At 40.7% G+C, this 27,230-nt stretch overlaps 1 protein-coding gene across 1 annotated transcript in view; it reads left to right on the top strand.

Annotated features, from left to right (window-relative positions):
• Positions 1-24,775, top strand: part of whrnb (whirlin b) — a 112,285-nt gene extending 87,510 nt beyond the window's left edge. Inside the window, exons 7-12 of the mRNA XM_087253551.1 lie at positions 1,414-1,626; positions 2,254-2,322; positions 5,153-5,729; positions 6,686-6,867; positions 8,390-8,506; positions 24,173-24,775. Coding sequence (XP_087109677.1) covers positions 1,414-1,626; positions 2,254-2,322; positions 5,153-5,729; positions 6,686-6,867; positions 8,390-8,506; positions 24,173-24,355 — 1,341 coding nt within the window. The 3' untranslated portion in view covers positions 24,356-24,775. The remainder of the gene's footprint in view (positions 1-1,413; positions 1,627-2,253; positions 2,323-5,152; positions 5,730-6,685; positions 6,868-8,389; positions 8,507-24,172) is intronic.
• Positions 24,776-27,230: the final 2,455 nt, after the last annotated feature.

Here is a 27,230-nt window from a genome sequence, read left to right as displayed (position 1 = left end):
ATGCACTACTTATACCAATTATGCTACAAAATGGTATAGAATGGTGCACAAGTATGCGGTTTGGGACGCTCCTTGTGACTGAGAGTGTGTGTGTGAGAGTGCATGTGCCCAAGGGGGAGCATGTGTGAGAGCGTATGTGTCTGAGCGTGGATGTGTTAGTCCATGTGCCTAAGAGTGCTTGTGCTAGTCTACAGCCAGACATTAGCCCATTTCACTCAGTGATACCGGTAATATCGGGAAAATTTCCGGAACATCTCTACTGGTAAATTCATAAAAAAGGTGTTCACACAGGCAAGGATGTTCCGGAATTTTTCCAAAAAAGACCATTCACATATCCATTTCTAAATATCGGTAAATTCTGACATCATTAACCAGAAATGACCTCTAAATGACAGAGCTTGTATTTGTAAACATAGTATGGGTCGGCCTTTTCTTGATGTTTTTATTCAGGGCCAGAGTGGGACTCCTTTTCAGCCCTGGAGTTTCAAGCCTCAGACCGGCACACCTCAGATCACGACTAACTATATTAAAATAAGGTCATTTCCAAATGAGTTTCTTATGGCATTATCATGTCTTTTTCAAGAAAACAGCTGCTTTAGAACTTTATGTATATATATATATATATATATATATATATATATATATATATATATATATATATATATATATATATATATATATATATATATATAGTCTATTAAATTTCTGATTCGTCTTGGGTGTCTGCTGAATGTAATTTTGTTGATTTTTAATAATAGATGGATGAACAGTGAGAATAATGACAGCTCATTGAACACAGATTTTTGTTAAGCTTAACAAAGTTACTCCTATAGCTCACACAAAGCACCATGGGTGTTGTAATATTAATTATGAAACCATATCTGATGAAGAATTAATTTCAACCACTTAGCTGATCTTGAAGTGAATATGGAGTGAAAGTATGTCAGTAAATATCTTTGTTTGTAAAAAGGCTTATACTGTACAAATGCATATTTGCTACTGCAGTACATTTATTCACTCCACAGACCCATTTATTGTCACACTACACAGTCCTGAACAAACCATCTCTTGGTTTTATCATTATTATCAAAGGACTAATTCTTATCAAAATTGTCCGTAGTGTATGAGTGTGTGTGTGAATGTGTGTGTGGATGTTTCCCAGAGATGAGTTGCGGCTGGAAGGGCATCCGCTGCGTAAAAACTTGCTGGATAAGTTGGCGGTTCATTCCGCTGTGGCAACCCCGGATTAATAAAGGGATTAAGCTGACAAGAAAATGAATGAATGATAATTCTTATCGTGGATAAAATCTTAGCTTAATTTAATGGTTAGTATTAAATTCAAATAAGAAATGTATTACATGTATGATTTCGGGTGTTTGATTTAATGATCTGTTGGCTGTTGCTGTTCTCCAGCTGTCATTGCTGGCTGAGGTGCGAACTCTGGTCGCTCCGCAGGATCTGGAGCGCTTCGATGGGCAGGTGCTACTTCGGGAGATGGAGGCGTGGAGAGCTCGACACGGAGGACAAGGGCTCCTCCACCCGGACTCCATCTGCATCACTCAACCAGAGGGCCTTGTTCCTTCTCCTGCCTGCCAGATGAACACTGCAGGCTCCGGCTACAGCAAGGCACGTGAATCTGAAAGTAATGTGGATATTGGCGTGTGCTGAAAAGAAGTACAGATGTCCTGTTTGAATATTACATTGATACAGTATAGCAACTATTAGTATAAAGTATAAAGCAACTATTAACTTATTTAATTGTTATAAAGTGCCTGTTAATTAATATTGATTAATTATTCAATTTTTTAATGCTTGAGTAGTGACAAAAAGTAAGTTGAATAATATATCTAAAAAAGTCATTCATATATTCATGATGTTTGGTTGCAATTCTTTATCCTCATCCCCAAAAGGCTTTTTTGACAGAATGGGGATTGTTTATTTGTTTTTGTACTTGCTGACTTTATTCAAAAGGACTTCTACTGTGTCTGCGATGATTGGTCCGATCTGCCGTGTCTTTATAATTGCATGATTTGATTCCAGCCATTATTGTGAATGACAGAATCTCACCCACACAGGCTGGTAATTGAGCTGAATTGATGAGAAAAACTGAGAAATGAAGAGCTGCCTCTCAAGCAGAGCATGGACGTCTTGAGCTCAAACATCCCTTTTTGATTGTATTTTGTTCTGGAGTGATTGTTGCTGTACAGTTCAGCCATTTCACTGATTGTTTGCTATTTTGCATTTCTTTTATAGAGTGAGTGCAGATTAGATGGGAGTTTGATGCCACTCGAGACTCTGAATTCTCTTCCCGACGTTGCTCTGGTGAGTGCTTCGTTTTTTTGATTCATACCTACATGCTGATAGACTGGATTAAATAAACATCCCGTGACTTAAAAAGCAGTCAGCGTTGAAATGGTTTCTGTATTTTATCATTTTAATGAAAAAGGAAATGATAAAGAGCTAGGAAAACAAAACTTTTATCCTTGAAACACAAAGCCTGTCACATCCAATGTAAACCTAAGGACATTTCACAATGTTTGTTTTGTTTTTGGATGCTTCAAACTCATACGCTTGTTTGTTTGTAATCTCAAAGGCCGATTGATCTGTAATCCCAAAACTTAAGAACCCAGAGAAATCCTACAAAAGCCCATGTTTACACTATACCTTTCAAAAGTCAGTTTGGTAAGATTTATAAATGCTTTTGAAAAATGCAGCAAAAGATAAAATAGTTAAATCAGTACTATTTAAAGTACTAACCTATTTTTCTATATTTGAAAATGTAAGATAATTTTCATGTCCGAATCCACTTGTGCTATTTTAGGGGTGAAAAAATACGCTATGCGCCCTGGCTCATGGTCTAACAGGGTTGTACTTATTCTATTAATGAGTTATGGGTGCTTTTGAGCATAACATGCATTAAACCAGTCTCATCTCACGTTGCCTTTAAGAGTCAGTTGTGTATCGCGCCATGGTGCATTTGCTATTTACATGGCGGACTTTGTAAGTGGAAAAACGGAAAAACTGAACGCCTTACAGGCGTGAAATTAGTTAAACAGACCAAATGCAGCATGAGGATAAAGATTGAGCCTCCTCGATTCGGCATCTTTGCTTTCTCTTTCTCTTTACTTTTGCTTTTTACTTAAGCTATATTAAGTTTAAAGAGTTATATCCTAACACACATCCTATTCTTATGCCGCATATGGTAATGCACACGTCTCCAAAACCCGACAGATGGACAAATCTAAACTTGTTTTTATTAAAACAAATATAAATATGCATAATAAATAATGCAGCTAATAATATTAAAATTAAAAAAATGCTAATTGTCATGGATGAACTGACAAAAAAAGGCATAAAGAAGGCATAGAGGCAGTGGTTTAGAAATTTTTGTTAAAAAAATAATAATTTTTGCAATGTTTTAATCCTTTATTTATTATATATTTGTGCATTTATGTACATTCTGTTTGTATTAAGCAATGTGTAAGCGTTTGCACATAACTAATGCACTCTGTGCTCGACTTTAGATCTTCTTTTAGATGGTGTTCTATTTAAAATTTTCAAAATAACAATGCGCCTTAACACACCTCTATTTTAGACCAGCAAGCCCATGAGTCCACAAAGTGGCGCAAATAGATTTGCTATTTAAACAATGTGGTGCAAAATGTAAAAATTAAGGTTGCACTTGTCTAAAAATAGCAAGAAATTGGTCCATGCACATTTTGCGCCTTATTGCTCCGGTTGTATGATAGGGCCCATTATTTAACAATTATTTTGTACATAACAAACATAGCAAAAAGACAACTGCATAAATAATAAATTACATGAAATTAACCTGAAAATAAATGAAATACATTTAGCAAATTATAATTTTGAGACCAGGCATGATCAGACTATCTATACCAGATGTTAAATTGAACATTCTAGGTTGACACAATTATATTTACTGAATAACGAAGCACCACCTACATGTATTTACTGCCAAGCTGCTCCTACCATAAAACATATTATGTTGGAATGTGGGAGTTTCAATTCTATTAGAGTACCACCAGGAAGAGTTTTCAATTATTTATCAAAAATTGAACTGAAAAATCATATTTAACTTATTAACTTATTTAAATAAGTAATAAATAAATAAATAAACCACAGGTAATTTTCAATTAAGCTGCTGAAACATCTCAAGAATGATCAGTGAAAGCAGAATGTACCTGAGCTCAATTTAGAGCTTCATCGCAAAGGCTGTGAATACTTATGTACATGTGATTTTTCCGCTTTTTTATTTTTAATAAATTTGCAACAATTGCAAAAAATCTTTTTTTATATTGTCATTATGAGGTATTGTGTGTAGAAATTTAAGGAAATAAAGTGTGGGGTTTGTTGGGGAGAAAACATGCAAACACACAGTACAACACTTCAGAGTCACACTGCTAGCGGTCGAAAATGTATTTAAATTTGGCAAGCTGAATGCATTCTGTACTGTACAGGACACACGGCACAGAGGAGATTGATGGTCTACAGCCAATCAGGATGCAAAACTCAATGTGCTGTGAAAAAATCATTAATTACATTAAGAAAAATCTGTGAAGGGACCACTCTATATATTCTTTTACATTGTTCAACAAAGCAGTCAGTAACATTATATCAAGTTCTATTGTAATCTTCAGTGGCATATACCAGTCACCTCAGATCCCAGTTACTTGAGCAGTGATGTATATGTAATGTGCATTTACACCACTCTCATGTGACAGATTTCTTTTTCATCTACAGTTTGTTGAAATTTTGTCATGTTTAATAGGTTTTTATCCCACTCTTTCTTCTTCTAATTTAATTAGGCATCAGTAACCCAATATTAACTCTTGTAATCATAACATTATCTTGGATGACTACATAATAGAGCATCTCATCATAAATGTGTGCTTGTGCTAAATCGTTGTACATACTGATAAGCATCATCTGTTCATTTCATAGCGGGCTGACATTTTGCAAGGAAATGTCACCTCTAAAAGCTTTAAAATGTCAGGACGTGTTGATTTCGTTCTTCTTTCTCACTGTTATCATAACCTCTCTCAATGATAATGCATCCTTTAATTGCCTGAAAGTGACAGTGAGGAGATAAATATGGAGAGTATTTTTGTGTTTTTTATTATTATTTCAGGACAAGGTGCAGGTGTCATCCGAGTCGCCACCGTCATTCAAGCCTCCGCCTCCACCAATAAGACACGCCAGCCCTAAGACTCAAACCAAACGGCCTTCGTCCAAACTGTCCCAAACCAACCTGTTCTTTACCGCCCCCTTCAGGCGGCATCAGGAAAACCACACTCTCAATCACTCTCATTTGTCCTGTTCTTCTCACACGTCCCCGTGCACCATCCACCACACCACCTCCCCCTGCTCCATCAGTCACACTCCTCCACCCTGCTCTCACCATCATAGCTCTCCACGAACATCGTCATATCACTCCAGCCCTTCCTCTGGCCGAGATCTGGTTCAGTTTCTGATGAACAGGCAGGCAGGGACGCTCTCCCCACACCCTGAGTCTCCAAATCGCTCTCGAGACGGCACACCGATGATCTCTCCCCGCTCCTCTCCTTCCCTTTCGCCTTCACTTCTGATGCCCGCACCGCCCCCCTGCAGCCCAGAGAGGCTGGACGGCTCTCCCTCTACACACAGCTGCGGCCCACAGCATGCTGAGCCAGAGACAACAGAGGACAGACCACAACCCCAGCTGAGAGGTGAGGACACACTCAAATTAGATCTTAAGGAGATAGATCATGGGATTTATTTATGAGCTAACGCACAGGTCTAATATACTGATACCATTCCTGTGAACACTCCCGTTTTTCCCGGGAGTCTGTTGTATTTCACATCCATCTCCCACCCCCCTCCCCTTTTGTTATTTCTCTATATGGCCTTATCTAGTTATGAGAAATCACTTCCTGTCCATCTTTGAGAAATTGCCAGATCTTGTGTGAAGCTCATCACCTCACACAATTGCTCACACAAATTCCAAAGCACTTTTTACCTCAATCTGGCAACATACAAAACAACCAGATATAAATGTTAGTGATTAACAGTTTTGCTTCTCTTGATTTTTCCTTATAGGGTGTATTTGTTTTTACCGGTCACTCTCTCATGTACACATCATGAAGGCAGCATGTGTGTCTGTGCAAACGGCAGATCTGCGTGAACAGCTGCAGATGTTTAAATCTACATTTGTTGACAGATAGTTTGGGCTACTTACACTTAACTTTTTTAGTCTTATGCCTTAGATATAAATATATAAAAATATATATATAAATACACATAAATACATTTAGATAATTTACTTTAATATTTACTATTGGAATGTGAAGAGATCAAGCACAAAAAAAATGTTTCTGAAGACAATTGCCTACTGCACCTTTAAGAGTTTAATTTCTCCTAATAGCAGAATGCACGCAGGGGTCATGAGGCACTCATTCATTTGTACTAATGAATCACACTAATTTAACACTCTAAGCTGACAGCCCTGGGAGGTACATCTAAACTTTGAAATTCTGCACTTGGGAATTCATCCACCTGTATACCTCTTCTCACATCCAGTTAATGTGTGAGATCCACATTAATTCTGAATGCAGATCTCTAATCCCTAAAAGCTCAATTGGGTGGTTATTTATGGCTTTGTGCGCTCATTTATCTTTATTCCCAGGAGCCACGCTGTCGCAGCTGTCAGACAGTGGACAGACTCTAAGTGAGGACAGTGGAGTGGATATCGCTGAGGCTGGAGGGTTGAGTAAGGACAGCAGCCCGAGACCTGGAAAACCCCCCTTTCAGCAGTTCATGGGGGACACTCACAGAGCTGAAGGGCTCGCACAGGCAACCGCTAAACAGGTGAGAGAGATGAAAATTCTGTCGGTTTAATCATTTTCAGTTCTTTTGTCATGTAAATAAATGCTATGCAGAAGTATATCTGTCTTAAAGGTGGCCTGTATGGTTTTAGCTTTATTTCTTCTCCTGCTGTTTCCTCCACAGAAATAAAAATATATAGTAATTTGTGATGTTATGTTTCTGTTGGAATAGCCAAAAATACATTGTATGAGTCAAAATTATTGATGTGTTTTTAATTTTCCTGTCAAAAAAAAATTAGAGAATATTAATTAAAGACTGTTTTATGAAGAAAAAATCATAAATGTAATATGAGTAGTCGTATAAATATAATATGCATTGATAAGCACTTGATAAGGATAAACAGGCCTACAGAATTATTTTTAGAGAGTATGAACATGAATGGCAGATATACTTTTTTTTGCTTAGGAACTGTAATACAAAACACACAACATAGGTGCTACACTGTAAAATCATGGTTTATTGTCGCAAAGCTACATCTTCTATTTCGAAAAAATAAATCTATTGGTGAAATTGTAAGAATAGTGAGATGTAAACAGAATTGCAGGATATTGTCAGTATCAGTTTGAGGAGCAAGGGATAGTTGAGGCAGGATTTGTCACAGCAGTCAGTCTTTATTCAATAGGAGTCAATACTAAACTAAGCAATGTGTTAAATGGAAACTGCAGGACAAGCAGCAGAATCATTGCAACCTAACATACAGCAAGCACAATAAAATTTCAAACTAAACTGAAACACAGATAAACAAATACAAAAGATAGTAAATAATCTACACTGCCTGTTTGAAACTAAATTGAAGTGGGACAAAAGGAAGTCTATTAAATTGCTTGTGGTCATGTCACATCTTTAAAATATGTGTTCTAGCATGTTCTGTGTATGTATTCAATTTAATTTTATATGCATAGCAATTTTGTACATGACACATAGTGAGCTGGGGCCTTTAAAGTGTTTAATTTAAACTTCTTTTGATTAAAATGTATTTTTAATAATTGTTTTTATTTAACTGTTTATATTATAAATGAACAATAGCACTATATCAGTTCTGTTAAAGAACTTTATTAAATATTTTAATTAAATTCTAATAAAAAAATAAAGTCAACGCAGCAACCTTTTAACCTTGTTGTGGTTGGATATAAAATGTTCTATGCATAGGATCAATTGTTTGTCTCAAAATTTAGAATTGTGAGAGAAACATAACATTGTGAATTCTAAACTTAATATTGTGATAAAAGAAGTCTATGAATATAAGAGTTGTCTTTGCCTCTCACAGTTTTACATTTGTCTAGCATTTCTCAATTTATATTTTAAGCAGAAATGATATAACTCAAGCAGGAAAAAGGCAGACTTGTTGCAGTTACCTTAAACAATATCCTGAAAACAGATTTATGCAGTTTAAAGAGCATTTTGCTTTAGCTTTCATTTTCCTTCATTCATGTAGACCTCTTTGTCTTCAAATACCTTGTAATATCTCCTTTTCTGTGTTCCTCCCTTGTTGTCATTGTTTTAGATGGGAATGATGGAGCCTATACTTGTACGGGTGCCCAAGTGTGCCAGTACACTGGGCATTGCTGTTGAAGGGGGTGCCAACACCAGACAGCCTCTGCCGCGCATTGCGACAATACAGGTGGGTCAGAGCACTGGATACACAAAATACAGCATAAAGTTAAGCTGTTCCACAAGGAAGATAGCGTAGTTAATAATTGCTTTTGGCCCATATCTAAGGCAGTACTTGTTGTGTTGAAAGCAATCTCAGAATGTAAAAATGCACTTTCATTTAAAGAGCCCATATTATACATGAAATAGGGTCATATCTTGGTTGTAAGGGTCTCCAACAACAGTTTAATATGCATGCAAGGTCAAAAAAACACTTTCATGGTCTTATATTCTGCATTTATTTTTACCTAATTATCCCAGCGACTCCCGTATGAATCGTCCAGTGATTCATTTGTTCCCAAACCCCTCCTTAGCGCGAAGCTAATCTGCGCTGATTGGACCAATGACAGCCTGTTGCGATTGGTCGACTGCCTTCAGTCAGAGAGTGAAAAGCCAAACAGCTAATCAGCAATATAAAAGTAATCACAGTTCATGCACGCTCGATAGTGTAGGCATGGATTTTAGCTGCCAGTGGGTCAATGTAAATACAGACTATGGACTTGAAAATTCAGACGACTAACTATTTTATTGAGCAAAAACTCCAAAAACAGTTGAGGAGATCTCCTAGCTTCTCACTCTGCTCTTTTCACAGACACACACACACATATTGCACACACACACACGCACTTAACCCTGCTCCGGACGACAACGCGCGCGCGCACACACACACACAAACACACACACCTCCGGACGACAGCGCGCGCACACGCACACACAGACACACACACTTCTCCTCGTCCACGGAGCTCCGTTAACAAAGCAGCACGCGTCGCGTTTTTAACGTGACTTTGCACGCGATAAGAGAATATAGCCAGTTAACCTGATACAGTACACTCGGTTACAAGTAACAAATCACAACTAAATACATTTGCAAGCTAGAGTCAACGAGGCAACTTTAATCGCACGTACTTACACTTGAGAAATGGAGGAAGAAAAATTCATCCTGACGTCCAGCATTAAGTTACTCTTTACTGATCCTTCCTTTAACAAACACTGATGAAGTATTCTTTGTAGCATGTAGTTTCCAGAAGTTTCCAGTAGTTTCCAACTGCTTGGCTATAATGCTGAGGTTTCATCTTTGGGTAGAGACTCAATATATCCAACTGCAGTGTGACTTCAATCGACCGGCATGTTTGTGTGTGCGTGTGTTTGTGGGTGTGCGTGTGTTTGTGGGTGTGTGTGTGTGTGTGTCTGGGTTTCTGCGTCAGAGGGCGGGGCCTCAGGTTTGAAATCTCCCGGGTTTGCGTGTGCACGTGAATAACTTGGTTTCGTTCGTACGTCATGGCGAAACACCTAATGAATCGGTATCAAGGCGACTTGTTTGAAGCACTATGAGTCGACTCTTTTATAGATGAATCAACCATTTTAAACACTGTATTCTTACAGATTTAAGCCTTAGCTGGATACTTTACTTCACTTAGAGCTGTGTTACACACTACATGGAGGGGAATTTTCAAAAACCCATAATATGGGCTCTTTAAACATTTGCAGTCTGTCAATTCCTTTTAAATTGTCAAAGTTATTTATTTTATCCAGCAATGTTGCATGGTCAAAGTGTGACGGCAGTGGAATGTTAGAAAACTATTTCAAGTAAATGCTGTTCTTTTGAACTTCCTGTTAATCAGAGAGTTATAAGCGAAGTTTATTTATAAACTAATTTCTAGAGGATCACGTGCTTATGATTGACCACAGCTGGTCTTGCATTAGCACGCAGAATTCACCAATCGGATGATTCCTAACTCACTACATATAAACAGAGTTACTCACCTTGGTTATCTTCATTTAGAAGAATCCCCCCTTCCACCCCTGCTCCTCCCTCCTTTTTCTTGATAGGGTGGCCCGGCGGCCCAGTTGTTAGCACTGTTGCCTCACAGCAAGAATGTCATTGGTTCAGATCCTAACTTGGCCAGTAGATGTTTCTGTGTGAAGTTTACATGTTCTCTCCGTGCTCGCGTGGGTTTCCCCCAGGTTCTCCGGTTTCCTCCCACAGACATGCGACATAGATGAATTGACCAAACTAAATTGGCACCATTGATGAGTATTAATCACAAATTCCTAATTGCCATTATCCATAAATATGCAGGGAGTTCCCGAGACCTACCTGAGCTCAACTCCCCTCTCGCCAGAAACAGGAGGGAGCCCTGTGCTCGAGGATCTTATTCGCTCAGGGCTCTCTCCCGGAACATCATTTTGTGAACTCCAAATCAGCATATTAGAATGATTTTATATTAGAAAAGGTCTCATGACACTAAACTGGAGTATCAATTCAACTTTGCTGTCACAAAAATAATTTAAACTTCAATTAATATAAGCAATCGCAATTTTTTCAATTGTACTAATATTAAACTATGTCACTGTTTTTGTAGTTTTTATACAAATAAATGTACCTTACTGAGCTTTTTAGTGGTATTGTATCCTTATCAAAACAAGGCTCAATCTAATTACATTTTGACTATTACAAAACTGCTTGTGTACTTTTTATTCAATTTTCTAAGTCTAGTCTACTTGTAAAAATTTCCAGATCTGTTATTTGAGCGTAAGAAAGCCGTCCTATGTATTGTAGTGTTGGAATATCTTGCCAATTGCATGCGTGTTCAATAGAAAAGGTCAGAGAGGGGTTTCTTCCATGTCAAAAATATTAGTAATTTATTAGATACAAATTAATAATTCGAGGACAGAGCTCGGGGTTACATTAGCCCAATGCAATGCAAGAGTTACATTCAGGAGGTTTGCAACTAACTTACATTTCCCTGACTCCAGCATGCGGTTGAAGTCACAATTATTAGCCCCCCTTTGAATTGTTGTTTCTGTTTGAAATATTTCCCAAATGATGTTTAACAGAGCAAGAAAATTTTAACAGTATGTCTGATATTTTTTCTTCTGGAGAAAGTCTTTTATTTTATTTTGTCTAGAATAACAGCAGTTTTTTATTTTTTTAAAACTCAAAATTTTTAGCCCCTTTAAGCTATATATATTTTTTAAAAGTATACAGAACAAACCATTGTTGTACAGTAACTTGTCTAATTACTCTAACCCGCCTAGTTAACCTAATTAACCTAGTTAAGCATTTAAATGTCACTTTAAGCTGTGTAGAAGTGTCTTGAAAAATATCTAGTAAAATATTATTGCTGTCATCATGGCAAATAAAAAATAAATCAGTTATTAGAAATGAGTTATTAAAACTATTATATTTAGAAATGTGTTTAAAAAAATCTTCTCTCTGTTAAACAAAAATTGGGGAAAAAATAAACAGGGCGGCTATTAAATCAGGGGGACTAATAATTCTGACTTCAACTGTATGTAGACAACTGATATTAACAGGTGAAGTTTGGTGTAACATTACTTATCAGTCATTCTGTAGTCCTTTGGGTCTTGTACCCAAACATACTTCCTCTTTCTGCAACCCGTCTCTGCACACCAGAACTGAACAGTTTAGTGACCTTATATATTTATATATTTAATATATTTAACTAATATATAATATATCTAATATAATATAACTAATACAACTAATAATATATAACTAATAATATAACTTATATATTTAACTTCTACAAGCATCAGTCTCTTGTGACATGTCTAGACTTCTTATTAGAGAGAAATCAAATCTGGAGCAAGGCCCCCACACTATTTCCCTCTTGTCAGCAGTTACTTCTAAGAAGTATGCAACACAGTAAGAAAGAAGAAGTATGCTTGGTTAATATATGGTATCATACAAAAGAAAAAGATTGTTTTATCTCTTGTTAGTCTAAACATGTTTTCTAATAAAAATTTTTTTTACTAAAGTGAAATAAAAAGTAAAGTAATAAAAAATAAAACTCCTTTTTCCCCACAGTAGCTAATGGCCTAGAAAGTAAGGCAGCATTCCTAGTTTTTGGAGAAGAGCTTTACAGCTTGCTGATTTGATTTTTTATAGTGTTCAAACTCAGGCTCGTAGAAAGTGTGCTCAGTAATAAATCTGAAATGTTAACATAAAAGTAACACAAAGTGTTAGAATTACTATTTCAAGAAAGTACCGTTTGTTCCACTAATGGAAAGGGTAGCTAATGTACTGTGAAGGTCTGATATTGCACCCATCAAAAGTGCAAGATACAGTTGTAACTTATATAATGTGGTTTCAGAAAAAGCTTTTAAAAGCTGTTCCCTCGTAGATACATGAATGCTCAGGTCAGTGAAACCTGCTTCTCCATCATAGGACTAAAATTACGGCTCTGCATGACAAAACAGTTCCAATTTTCTTATTAGCAATGACTCATGAGACGTTTAATGTTTTCCCCGTTAGATAGACCCCCATCTGTGCATCTAGCAGTAAGATGGCAGATTAGTCTTTAGTCTTAACTTTACAGGAAGTTTTAAACATAAAGGAGCTGCTTTGTTTTTCCCTCATTTCTTTTATGACCTTTAGTCCAGCATCTGCTAGCTAATGGAGCGCATTAGCATATTTATGTGCATGTGTCTGTGTGCTTGTTTCTATCAACGTTGTGCTCATTCGACAGGAAGGTGAGAGATTTCCCCTTTAGCGCAAAGTGGCTTTGCACCGAAGTGTTTGCTTACATATTCAAACCTGATGGGAATCAAGCAGATAACGATATGCATTTAGCTTTAAGGGGTGAAAACAGATGAGATTAGCATAACTTGCATCTAATAATGCGTATAGAGATGTCCGATAGTGCTGACCGAGGGGTGACAGACATCGTGTTGTTGATCTGTTTGGCTTCCTTGTATATCGGTGGAGGCAATATCCTTGAAATTTGCATAGAATGTCAGTTTGCACAGCCAACATTAATAAATATCACAACTGGAAAAGGTCAGGAGAACACAGCCCGTCACAGACCCATCTGGATGCGCTTCATAATTAAAGATGCAGCTTTTTTCTCTCTCTAGTAAATGTCTAGAGATATCACACCTGTCTCTGTGACAGCCCAGGGCATAGTAAACAGTGCATGAGGAGTTTAAAGAGCAGCCTGTCTTTATTTTTAGCCAATCACAAGTATACCGTTTAAGTGTGCTAATGTTGGATTGGAGGGAGGTATTTAAGATTTACAAAGTTTTAGAGATAAAAAAGGGGTGATTTGCGAGCAGTGTTGGGGAAAGTTACTTTAGAAAGTAGTGCATTACAATATTGAGTTACTCTCCCAAAAAAGTAACTACAATGCATCCGGAAAGTATTTATAGTGCTTAATTTTTCCATTTTTTTTATGTTACAGTCTTATTCCAAAATGGTTAAAATTCAATAAGTGGTTCCAAACATCTTTCACTTATGGATGATGTAGGCCAATGTGCTCATTGGAACTTTCAGAGCCGCAGACATTTTTCTGTAACCTTCCCCAGCCTTGTGCTTTGAGACAATCCTGTCTCAGAGGAGGTCTACGGGCAATTCCTTTCTCCTTATGCTTGGTTTGTGCTTTGACATGCACTTTCAAGCCTAGGACCTTATATAGACTTTACCTATTCAAATCATGTCCAATTAACTAAATTTATCACAGGTAAAGTTCAATTAAGCTGCTGAAACATCTCAAGAATGATCAGTGGAAACAGAATGTATTTGAGCTCAATTTAGAGCTTCACGACATAGGCTGTGAAGACTTATGTGATTTTTTTTAGCTTTTTTATTTTTAATAAATTTGCAACAATTTAAAAAAAAATGTTGTTTTTTTTCATTATGGGGTATTGTGTGCAGAATTTTGAGGAAGTAAATGAATTTAATCCATTTTGGAATAAGGCCGTAACAAAAACAATGTTACCTTTTATGAAAAATAATGTGGTATATTACTTTTGAGTAACGTTTACGTTACTACCTGCCTGAGGTTTGATCTCTTTCAGAATTTGCAGGTGTTTTTTTACCTTTTTTATGGACCTATAACCACATATTAACCGACACCTTCATTTTTCTTTAATCAATGTAGAATAATATATTTTGAGAACTTTCTGAGCCCAAAGCTATACATGCTGTATATACAGAATAATGAAAGCATGTAAAGTGTTTGTTACTTTTGTATGTTATGTGATACTACTTAAGTGTCCATTAAGATAAACATTGCAATAAAGCCTAAAAGTACTAACATTAAATCATTTATTAAGGCAAAAACAGATTTTAATCCTTTAAAATGTTTAATAACAAAATGAACAGTAAGACAATAAAAAAACATCCCCAAATCAAATAAATCTTTGAACTTTATACATTGAATAAAGTTCTTCCCGTAGCCTTAACAAGTGTGAAAATCGTTTCTCTAAAAGGAGAAAAAAACATACTATATTGCAAAACAGTAGTCAATTCTACAGTAGACAGTGGCTGCATTTTCTCAACAATAAAAGCAATAACCATTTTTTTATTTAGTCGAATTAATTGTTTTACCAGGAGAACATGAACTGATGTCAATCGTTTTTTGTTTAGCTGGAGGTATTCGATGTTGTGTTGTTTTGCAGTTCTACTCTTGCAGAGTTTTACTTACACATAGTCTACACTTTGAGTTATTCAGTTACTAGAACAGCACATTGACTTATCTGCTGTGAAAAAACCTGATGATGATGATGAGTACTGTTTCCTCGCAGCATGCTCGCTCATTGAGTGTGTAATTCAACCTGACCTGACCTGAAAGGTCATTTTTATTCCCCAATTTATTTATTTTTTAAAAGTTTGAGTTTAAGTTACCTTAACCTTTTAGTTTTTACAGTGAAGAAATATAGAAGCACAACAAACAAATGCAAAAGGAAGCACACATGCTTAGATGTGAAATGTCAAATGCCCTGTAAACAGCAATGGTTGTGCTGTTGAGCTCAAAAAATTATATTTTTCTATACTTCCATAGTAGTAAACAACTACTATAGAAGTCAGTGGTTATTGGTTTTCAGCTTTCTTCAAAATATCTTCTTTTGTCTTTAAGGCCGTACTCACACTATGTACAGTTGCCTTGAACCGGGCCAAAGCATGCTTGTCCCCCCTCCCGTCTTCCCCGATGGCCCACACTCACATTACATTCATGCCTGGACACGATTATATTTAAGTATTTATATTCATTTAAACATTTCAGCGAACAGATCCGCCACTTTTGACGCTCATAAAAAACCATAAAGTCCTTGTGCAGCAGGAATTAGGAGGTTGCTGAAGGTGCGCAGCTGTCGTGCAGTGAGGGTTTGCGTCTTTAATAATTGATGATAGTTTGCGTTCATTGAACAGTAAGAATGATTAATAAATCCATATGAAAAGGCCCCTTAAAAGTCACGTCTCGCTTTCAGTTTCGGGCTTTGGTGCATTTTGCACTCACACACAAGCGTACCGCGCCAAAGCCCAAGTGAACCACACTCAGCCTGATTCAGCGCACTCACACTTTACAAACGATCCGGGAAACGGGTGTGGGCACGGTTCGTGTGCATAGTGTGAGTACGTCCTAAGAGATGAAAGAAACTCTTAAATAATTGGAACCTCTGATTGGGGGTGTAAGTAGTGAGTAAATGTTCATGTTTGGGGTGAGCTATCCCTTTAAACTTTATTTATTGAATTGGTTTAACTTTTCTTTGAAGCTAATGAATATTATTAAATGATTTTGTTCTTTATTTTCCCTGAGACCTTACAGCAGGTTAATGCTAATGTTTTTCGATTTGTGAAACGTCATTTTCAGAGAGTGACTCCATTTGTTTTAGTGGATAATGTTTCCAGAACAAACTTGCTTTTCATAAATGGGGTTCCCCTTCGGTTGGGGAACTTCAGTGCCATAGAGTGGATTGATTGAATCCGCGAAATGGGAGGATTCGGTTCAGAAGCCGCTTGTCTGAAAGAGTATTGAACGGGCCAATGAATGCAATGAATTGGCAGCGTAAGCTTGCACAGGTGTACTTCATTGCCAATTATCCCAGCATATAAGCACACCTGGAGCGAGCAGACGCCATCCTTTTCGCTTCAGAGACTTTCTGATCGAGTCGATGAGGGTTCCTCCTGCTGTGACCAGCAATTCTGAGCGAACGAGAGCATTCTCCCGGTCCAGAGTGTGTACACGCAGCGGCAGACGGTCGAGCTGGGTTTCTCCCTTGCCTGGCGTTCTTTTGGTCCGGTCCTCCAGAGCGGTGCGTATAAAGTTGCAAACTTCACAGAAAGAGCAACACAGTCGTGCAGCACGTCCTTTTCAGGACGGCGCTCCGACTGTGCGTTTCTGGATGCGGTGGTTTCCTGTCCTCGGATGATGGGCACGAGCACTGCGTTGCATGTCTGGGGGGTCCAGCATGTTAATGCGCTGCTCGCGGGCAGTTCATGTCGTCACTGCGATGCCATGACTGTTGCGCAGTAAAGATCGCGGCTAGCCTTTGCAAAAGGGCGAACCACCCCAGTTGTCCCCTGCTCTCGGACACTCGGACGCTCAGCGGGCACTCGGGCAGATCTGAGGGTTTCAGCGAGAGATAATCCGTCGCCCACGGGCCCGCGGACCTCCCGCTCCTCTAAGCGCTCCATCCAAGCTTTGGGCGGGGGAAGCGATCCGTCTAACAGATGGTAGCCCTTACGCCCGATGACACCGGAGACCAGACGTCCACCGCGGCATCGGAGGGTGGGCTTTCATTGTCCGATGATGATCCAGACCCGCTCGCCCCCTTCGGGCTGGTGAGCGCTGTCACTACGGATCCTGAAACGGACATGTTAGCCGTGCTTTCCCGGGCTGCTTCGGCCGTGGGTTAGAGATGGTTTATCCCCCAGCTCCGCGGCCGGACCGACTAGAGGGGCATTCCCTTCTTCCCGGAGGTGCACAGTAGGCTCACGCGGTCTTGTAAAGCACTTTTTTTCTGCTCGTGCTGCGTGTCCCTCCACCCTAACCACTCTTGACGGTGGAACAGCCAGGGGGTATGTGGCGATTCCTCAGGTTGAGTGCGCGATGGCGGTAAATCCGCGCGGCGCCTCTTCTTGGCGGGGTCCGCCTTGTCTCCCATCCAAAGCCTGTAAGTTATCTACCTCCCTCGGAGCTAGAGCTTACATAGCTGCGGGCCAGGCTGCTTCCGCCTTGCATGCGATAGCCACCTACCAGCGCTACCTAGCGCAGGCGCTGGCCGAGCTGCACGAGGGTGGGTCCAACCCAGGCTTACGAGCTTCGCACCGCCGCCGACTTAGCTCTTCGGACTACTGAGTCCGCTGCGTGTGCGTTGGGGAGGACGATGTCCACATTAGTGATCCAGGAGCGCCACCCCTGGCTGATATGCGCGAAGTCGACAAAGTCCGCTTTCTTGACTTTCCCCATATCCCAAGCCATGTTCGGCGACACCGTCTGTGAATTCACCCAGGAATTCAAGGCGGCGAGAGAGCAGTTGGTGGGTGATGTCTTATCGGCGGTCCGTAGCCCGCTCCGCCCGCCGTGCCATTCATACCTGCTCCTCGCCGAAGGCGCCCGCCTACGAGAGCTGCTCCGCCCCCGCACACGCCTCTGGCGAAGCGAGCGCGTCGGGCACCTCGGAAGCAGGCAGCCCCCCTGCCCAGAACGCCGCTAAGTCTGGCAACGGACCGCGAAGCGTCCCTGGGACAGGCCATCTGGAGAAGAGGGAACTTACTCTTTCCCCGCTGGAGGGCGGGGCCCCATTTCCAACGGCACTTTTTACTGCCATGAAAACATTATGAAAGGGCACTTTTCACTTCCCCAGATGTGACAGCCCGAAATCTGCCAGTCTGGGACGCTATGCTTTCTAGCTTGCAGATTCGGTGCGTTTCGCCAGTGGCTCACGAGCGCTGGGAGGACGGTCTCCTTTCTCCCACCCCTCGAGCCTCCCCTCCGGAGCTCGGGTTCGGAGTGAGAGCAAATATCTCACCTCCAGCTTTTCCGTGGGACCCGCAAGCTTCCTGGATCAGCACACCCACTCCGCGCTGCCCCACTGCTGGTACGTCAGCGATTGTAGCGATGAGTCCATTAGCGGGAGCTCTGCTTGCCTGGTTAGCGCGGGCCAGCTCTTCGCGGTGGCTCATATGCACAATCAGACTCGGCTATGCGATTCAGTTCGCGAAACGGCCCCCCAAGTCGCGGGTGTGTATTCACCAGGGTCAGCCCCCTGTCCGCCCCTGTCTTGCGAGAGGAGATTGCTGTCCTCCTGGCGAAGGATGCAATCGAGCTGCTCACTCCAGCCGAGATGGAGAGCGGGTTTTACAGCCCACACTTCATCGTGCCCAAAAAGAGCGGTGGGTCACGGCCAATCATAGATCTGCGCGTTTTGAACCGCTGCCTGCACAAGCTGCCGTTCAGAATGCTCACGCAGAAGCGCATCCTCCGGTGCGTTCGTCCTCTGGGTTGGTCTGCAGCATTAGACCTAATGGACGCGTATTTCCATGTCTCCACTCTTCCTCGCCACCGTCAGTTTCTGCGGTTTGCGTTTGAAGGTCGAGCTTGGCAATACAAAGCCCTCCCCTTCGGGCTCTCTCTGTCTCCGCGGGTCCTCACCAAGCCCGCGGAGGGTGCCTCAGCGCCCCTTCGGCTCGCGGGCATCTGCATACTCGATTTCTTTACGACTGGCTGATTTTGCCCTCTCTCGGAGCAATTGATTATGCACAGAGACAAAGTGCTCTGGCACTTCCACCTGTGGGGGTTTCAGGTCAACCGAGAAAAGAGCAAACTCGCCCCCGTGCAGAGGATCTCTTCTCTCGGGCTGGAGCTGGACTCGGTCACCATGGCAGCGCGCCTCTCCGGAGAGCGCGCTCAAATGATGCTGTACTGTTTGAGAGAGCTCGACAGTAAAATAGTGGTCCCACTGAAACTATTTCAGAGGCTCCTGGGGCATATGGCATCCGCAGCCGCTTCATGCCGCTCGGATTATTCTATATGAGACCACTTCAGCACTGGCTTCACGATCGAGTCCCCAGACGCGCATGGCACGCGCGCGCACACCGAGTCTCTGTTACTGCGCTGTGTCGCCGCGCCCTCAACCGTTTTTTTCCGGTGCTGGAGCGGCAACACGTGCTGGTCAGGACGGACAGTACGGCGGCGGTGGCGTATATCAGCCGTATGGGGGGTATGCGCTCTCGCCGCATGTCTCAGCTCGCCCGCCGTCTGCTCCTCTGGAGTCATCCGCGGCTGAAATCGCTTCACGCCATTCATATTCAGGCAAGCTCAACCGTGCAGCCGATGCGCTCTCACGGCAGCCTTGCGTCCTGGAGAATGGAGACTCCACCCCGAGTCTGTTCAGCTGAAATGGGCGCGATTCGGGGAAGCCCAGATCGATCTTTTGCTTCCCCCGAGATCGCTCATTGCCAGTTGTTCTTTCCCTGACCGAGTGCTCTCGGCACGGATGCACTGGCTTACAGCTGGCCTCGGGGCATGCGCAAATACGCGTTTCCCCCAGTGAGCCTGTGCAGTTACTGTGCAAGGTCAGGGAGGACGAGGAACAGGTTGCTGGTTGCGCCCCTCTGGCTCAACCGGACCTGGATGTCAGAGCTCTCCCTCGCGATAGCCCTCCCCTGGCAGTCCCTTCGAGAGCACCTACTCTCTCAGGGACAGGGCACCACCTGGCACCCTCGCCGATCTTTGGAGATTTTTAGATGCGAGGAAGACTTAGGTAACCTCCGATTGCGGTGGCTAATACCGTCACTCGGGCTAGAGCCCCCTCCCCGAGCGCGCCTATGCCCTGACGTGGAGTCTATTCACTGAATGGTGTGTCTCTCGCTGAGAAGACCCCCGTAATTTGCCAGATCAGCGTTGTGCTTTCTTTACGCCGAGAGAAGTTGGAGAGCAGGCTGTCGCCCTCCACACTCAAGGTTACGTGGCTGCCATCTCCGCTCTCATAACGCGGTGGCTGGCAGCACCGTGGGAACGCATAACCTCATCATCCGGTTCCTCAGGGGCGCTAAGCGAATTAATCCACCCTGCCCCCTCTCATGCCCTCTTAGGATCTCGCCCTCGCTACACAAGCCGCGTCAGATCCCTTCGATCCTCGACTCAGTATCTTTCTGTCCCTGAAGACAGCTCTGCTGGTCACGTTGATATCGATTAGAGGGTCGGGGACCCGGAGGCATTTTTCGGTCAGTGACTCGTGCCTGTAATTGGGCTGGCTTTCTCTCACGTCCTGAGACCCCGCCCGCGATATGTGCCCAAGGTTCCTACCACTCCGTTTTAATACGAGGTAGTGAGCCTGCAAGCGCTGCCCTCGGAGGAGGCAGACCCAGCCCTTCTTTATTGTCCAGTTCGCGTTTTGCGTATTATCCGGACCGCACTCAGAGTTTAGATCATCTGAGCAGCTCTTCGTCTGTTATAGCGGTCGGCAGCAGGGAAGTGCCGTACCGAAATAAGTTCCCACTAGATTGTGGATGCCTTTCTTTCACTATCAGAGCCGAGATGAGCCGCGTCCCCCGAGAGCGCGTGCGCACTCCACTCGGAGCTTCGCATCCTCTCGAGCGCGCGCATGCGGCGCCCCTCTAACAGACATCTGTAGAGCTGCGGGCTGGGTGACACCCAACACATTTGCAAGGTTTTACAATCTGCGAGTGGAGCCGGTTTCCTCAAGGGTATTAGGTAACCCTTGGTGATTGAGGAAACAATTCGGTAGGGTGTTGGAACACGCTTGCTGCGCCATTTTCCCTAACACGGAGATACGTGCGCCTTTTTATCTGTCAGTAAAGTTCCCCATCAGGTGAGCCCTGCAGATTCCTCCGTGGCCCCCAGCACTGACTCAGCGGAGGAGTCACTTGCTGGCCCACTACGTTGTAGGTCTGCCCGCTGGTCAGCCCGCGTTTTGGGTAAAGGTGCCTGCTATGCGTGATCCCCACTAGGCGATCCCATATGCTTATTCCGCCACGGTTAAGTCCCCCCCCGGACCCGTGTCTTCCCTCCCCGCTAACCACTCTTTTGCTATGCGTACTCCCCCTTTTTAGGGCTAGTCCATATGTAAATTCTGCCATCTATCCCCCCTTGGGTAACGGATGAACTCCGCAGCGTCCTCCCTATCGGGATTGCACGCTTCCCAACGTACTGTCGTATTTTCCTAGAATTATCTAGATGCTCACGACTTCCCAAAAATATATCTAAATCCGTAAAACTTCTGTTGAAGTAGGATAAATTAGGGCCAGGGACACGTTGGAGGACCGAGCCTCCCATGATGTGGGTGCGTCACGCTTGCTTGACAATCCCCTCATCGGGGGCGTTGGTAAGGTGCAGTCATTATGGCGCTTTCCATACTTCTCCCATTTCGTGGATTCAATCAATTCACTCTATAGCACTGAAGTTCCCCAACCGAAGGGGAACGTTCGAGGTTACAGAAGTAACCCTTCGTTCCCCAAGGAGGGGAACGGAAGTGCCATACTCCGTCGCCATAATGACTGTCCCTTAGCTGTTTGAAAGTCTCTTCAGCTTAAAAGGATGGCGTCTGCTCGCTCCAGGTGTGCTTATATGCTGGGATAATTGGCAATGAAGTACACCTGTGCAAGCTTACGCTGCCAATTCATTGCATTCATTGGCCCGTTCAATACTCTTTCAGACAAGCGGCTTCTGAACCGAATCCTCCCATTTCGTGGATTCAATCAATCCACTCTATGGCACTTCCGTTCCCCTCCTCAGGGAACGAAGGGTTACTTCTGTAACCTCGAACATTCCAAAGCATCATTCATATGTGAGGTTATAGTGGGGTCTTAAATGTTGTCTGACGCAGTTACAAACTTGAATCCAACCTGAAAGAAATGCATGGCACAATGAGCTGATGTCACAGGTGTAACCATGGCCACCGCTCCTCCGGTCTCCTCAAGACACACTTTGGATTTAATCAAATGTTCATAATGAGAGCAATCACTATTCAATCTTCAATCAGACTTTCACAGCTCAGGTTTCTTGTTGAGAGTTAAATTGTAATAAATGTTGACAAATTACATCGGACTCCAGCAGGATCATGTGACAGTGGTGTTGAGGTTCTCCAGTTCTCATTAGCCTCTTTTCCACACTTCTTTTCTTATACTGGGTGATTCAGGACTAATAAACAAACCCAAAAGCTGCATTTCCATATGCAATGTTACTTTACACCCTTATCAGCCCAGGTAGAACAATATCCCACATCCCCTAATTTCAGCAGAGTAGTGAGAGTAGAGTAAATGGAAACTAACTAAATAGCACACTCAACATAACAAAATGTTTGGTCTAAAGACTCAAAAGTCAACATTTTACTAATAATTTACAAAAGAAGAACATAATTATTCATTTGTGTGCGCTGTGGAAAATACTGTCTATGTTTTACTTAAATAAAATTGAGGCAGCTAATTGCATCAGCATTGCAATTGCATTTTGAGTATTTCAAACCCATTTATTTTAGTTTGTCCTATTCGATTTTGCATGTTTTCAACTTGCAGTTTCAAGTAACATCAACTCAATTTTATCCGTTTTCATGCGTACGCAACAGGATAAAAGAAAAGTAAGGAACTCAGTGCCTCCTAATGTAGTTATCTTCAGTCACACATTGACACCTGTCCATCTGCAATAAGAATCACATTGTTATTTGTGGATCATTTGCATCGCGCTACTTGCATTGTATTTGTATTGCTTCACACAATGAACATTACATATATTTCTATATGACTTAAAAGTAGTCAAAACAAATGACAACACAGTGTTGCTTCTTTTTCTGTAACAACATCACAGCGGATAACAGTAAATCTAATTATTATTATTATTATAAAATTTAGAATAGCCCCCAGGTAAATCAACGCAATCTTACGGCAATTCGTTACTTTTTAATTTAGTGGCTAATTCGTATAAATTCGTACGATTCAATTCGTACAATTTAGTATGATTTGCTCATCACCCAATGACGGTTGGGGTTAGAGGAGGGGTTAGGTGCCACGCCTCCTTTTTAAAATCGTACATTTGCGTCCGACTAAACTCGTAAGAATTCGTACAAATTAGCCATTAGACTGACAAAATGTAAAATACTGATGTTTCCCTGTGAGATCAGGCTGGGTAAATTGAGTTTGAGACCCCTGATTTAGAGCTTCATGGCAAAGGCTGTGAAAACTTATGTACATGTGATTTTTCAGGTTTTTTATTTTTAATAAATTAGCAACTAATTAAAAATATCTTTTTTCACATTGTCATCATGGGCTATTGTGTGTAGAATTTTGAGGAAATAAATGAATTAAATCTATTTTGGAATAAGGCTAACACAAAAAAAAAATGTGAAAAAAGAGAAGCGCTTTGAATACTTTCCGGATGCACTGTATTCCTACTATAGTCATTGGTTAAAGGTTTTCAGGTTTTCTTCAAAAGCCCCTGGCCATTGACCTTAAGGAACACTTAATCAAGACGTCTCACATGTGGTTGTACACACTGACACACTCTCTCTTTGCCTGACAGTGAAAAGACATCAATTCTGGAGTGTAGAGAATTTTGTTGGCCTAAATGTAGCATGACTATTAGATTGCGATCAGACGGGCGTCCCTCCAGCTGAACAAAAGATGACAAGCAGAACGCTGGTCTTGGTTATCTCCTTCTACCTGTCCTCAGGCACTTTATCTTCATGCTCTGACAGGAGGTCAGCTAATGACCTCTCGATATGAAGTGGCGTATCAGAGAGAGCAAGCGATCATTTTCTCCTCCATTTCCCACTTGTCTTTCCCCTCACACTTTTGATAAACGATCTCTCTGTTTGCCAAAGTTTGACCTTCTCTTCTTGTGTTTTCTTTCTTTCTCTTGGTCGTCTCCAGAAGGGGGGCTCTGTGCATCTGTGTGGACAGTTACGGGTGGGACAGGTGATTCTGGAGGTGAACGGTGTCTCGCTTAAAGGCATGGAGCACCGGGACGCCACTCGGCTCATTGCAGAGGCATTTAAGACCAAAGACAAGGACCATGTGGACTTTTTGATCATGGAGTTCAACTCTGCTCTGTAGATGTTATCCCTGGAGAGTTCTAATTGCAGAGACCTTGCACTTTACGTCACGTCTGCACAGAGGAGCCCATGAGTCACACTTGTCATTTCTAATGAGTCACAATTAGCTTTGAGTCAAATCGCTGCAAAACGCCCACCTGAAGCCTGTGTTCACGCTATAACAGCAGCAAACAGACAGCACTCGCTCACTGCAAACACCTGCTGTGCTCCAGAGGAGGATCTGCAAAGCCAGGGCTGAGGGCCAGATGATTGATAGGACGAGATCAGGGTCATGTCAACTTTGGCAAATCTGTGTCACTTTGTTTACAGTCTGTTTAATGAACTATATATACAGTTGAAGTCAAAATGATTAGCCCTCATGAGTTTTTTTAATCTATTTCAAATATTTCCCACATGATAATTAACAAAGCAAGGACATTTTCACAGTATTTTCTAAGATATTTGTTTTGTTTTGGCTAGAATAAACACAGTTTCTATTTTTCAAAACCATTTTAAGATAAGTGTTATTGTATTCTAATATTTTTTGATTGACTACAGAAAAAAACCATCGTTATACAATGACTTGCCTAATTATCTTAAGTTCCCTAATTAACCTAGTTAAGCCTTTAAATGTCACTTTAAGCTGAATACTAATATCTCAAAAATATATCTAGTAAAATATTATGTACTGTCATTGTGGCAAAGATAAAATAAATCAGTTATTAAAATTTTTATGTTTAGAAATGTGTTGAATTTTTTTTTCCATTAAGCAAAAATTGAGGGGCAATATACAGGGGGCTAATAATTCAGGAGGGTTAATAATTCTGACTTTAACTCTATATATAATTTTTTTTTTTTTTTTGTTAGATGCACTGATACTGCTGAGATTTACTTTGCTGAGATGATACTAATAGCTGATTATATATAATCAATGATTATTAAGTGCTGATTATTTAGCAATGGTTTGGTGGTTTTGACTTTAATAACTAATTTTAAATCACAAAAGTTAATTCCACAATTTAAAAAAAAGGATTAAATGCTATTTTCTCCATTTCAGTTGGTTGTTCGACAGTAAATGATAAACAGGAAAACAAATTACTTATGATAAAAATTAACATTACATTTCTTAACATTGATATGAATTCAAATTAAATTCATATTCCTTCATATTAACTTGTTAATCATATATATTCTTATTGACATATATCATAAATATTTATTTTTGTGGTCTGTATATTTTATGTTTTTTGAAAGGTCTATTATGCTCACAAAGACAAGATTTATTCTAAATTAATTTAATCAAATATACAGTAAAAAAGTTGCTGTTGTTAATTATTATTACAGTTTAAAGTGACAAAATGATTTAATGTTTTACTTAATTTTATAAATTATTATTATTATTATTAATATAAATTTTTTTGTGTGAAAATAAATTTTCAGGATGTTTTAAATAATAGAAGGTTAAAAAAAAACTGTAAAAGTCTTTACTGTCAGTTTTGATTCATTCAATATATTTTGGCTTATTAAAACTACTAAAAAGTTACTGACCCCAAACTTCAGACTGTAACATGTATACATCAATACGTCATCAAAATCATATATAAAACCTATTTAGTCTTGACCCATGTTTTTGTTACATTTATTTGTTTTGTGGTACACATTTACATATCCCTTTAATCCTATTATTTAACACGTCATTGTTTTTGAGGTATTGTTACTCTTTACTCATTCAGAAAACCTTTAAAGATTTTATGGATGGAGCTGAAATCACTACTGAAGCAAGGTTACAATAATAAATTGCTTCTGTAATATCTGAATGGAGAACCAGAATGAGAGTGAGGAGTGACCAGAGTGAGGAGGAAAAGCATCATCTCATTCTTATTATCTTTTTATACTTTTCTTTCTGTCTCTTTGTCGCTCTCTCTCTCTTTCGCTCTCTCTCTCTTACAGACTGTCTTAATGTGTTTAGTTCGGTTCTATATGGGTACTAAATGCTTCAGAGGCGCCAGGTAATAGAAAGCTATAATAAAGTTGTGCATTGCAGTATTTTTAAAGTGATCAGATGTCTATTGTTTGAATTATATGTAAATGCACGTCTACTGATTATGCAACAAACGGAGAGAGTTATTGTACATAAGTAAAATAATGTAAAGCTGTATATATTTTATTTATGTAATATATATTTTTTTGCACATACTGTTGATACGATGTTTTCAACGACTACATCAGAAACCCTCAAATATGAAACCAAAACATCACCACTTAGAGTAGGAACATGTACGCGTACTAGTTTTTCAAGCCCAAAGGATGTTCTCTTTCCTTTAGATGTTTTATTTATACGCCACAAATAGATAGTCCGTCTTAAAAGCTGTAGTTCACCCAAAAATGAAAACTCTGCCATAATTTACTTATCCTGATTGAGTTTCGTTTTACTGAAGAACTAAAAAAAATTTAAAATATTTGATTTAAAAAATTTAAAATAATCAAACAGTGTACAGCATTCAACTGTCATAGTTGGGAACACACATTATAGATGCCATAATTTGATTAGCAACATCTTCCTTTTTTTTTGGAAACTGGCTCATTTCAAAACTCCCCTACAGTTAAAGTTTTAGAGTTTTATCATTTTTTTAATCCATTCAGCCGATCTTGGGGTCTGGCAGGAGCAGTCTAAGCAGCCGATCATGCTGAACGTGCTTTTTACAATGAAAGGCACCTTTTTTGAATGATAAAGAAAGGCCGCAAGTATTTTTATGCTCCCGGCACAACTCGTGTTTTAAACGCCTGCTGCGCCTCACATTTTTGCCCTTGCTTGCAGTGCGCTCGCAGTTGAAAAAAAAAAAAAGTCAACTCAGAGAGGAAAAGTCACGTTACATCAGTCGCGTCTTTTTATTTCT

This window comes from Danio rerio, chromosome 5 (genome assembly GCF_052040795.2).
Source record: "Danio rerio strain M-AB ecotype USA chromosome 5, GRCz13ab, whole genome shotgun sequence".
Taxonomy (NCBI): Eukaryota; Metazoa; Chordata; class Actinopteri; order Cypriniformes; family Danionidae; genus Danio; species Danio rerio.
This window is presented reverse-complemented; position numbering and strand designations above follow the sequence as displayed.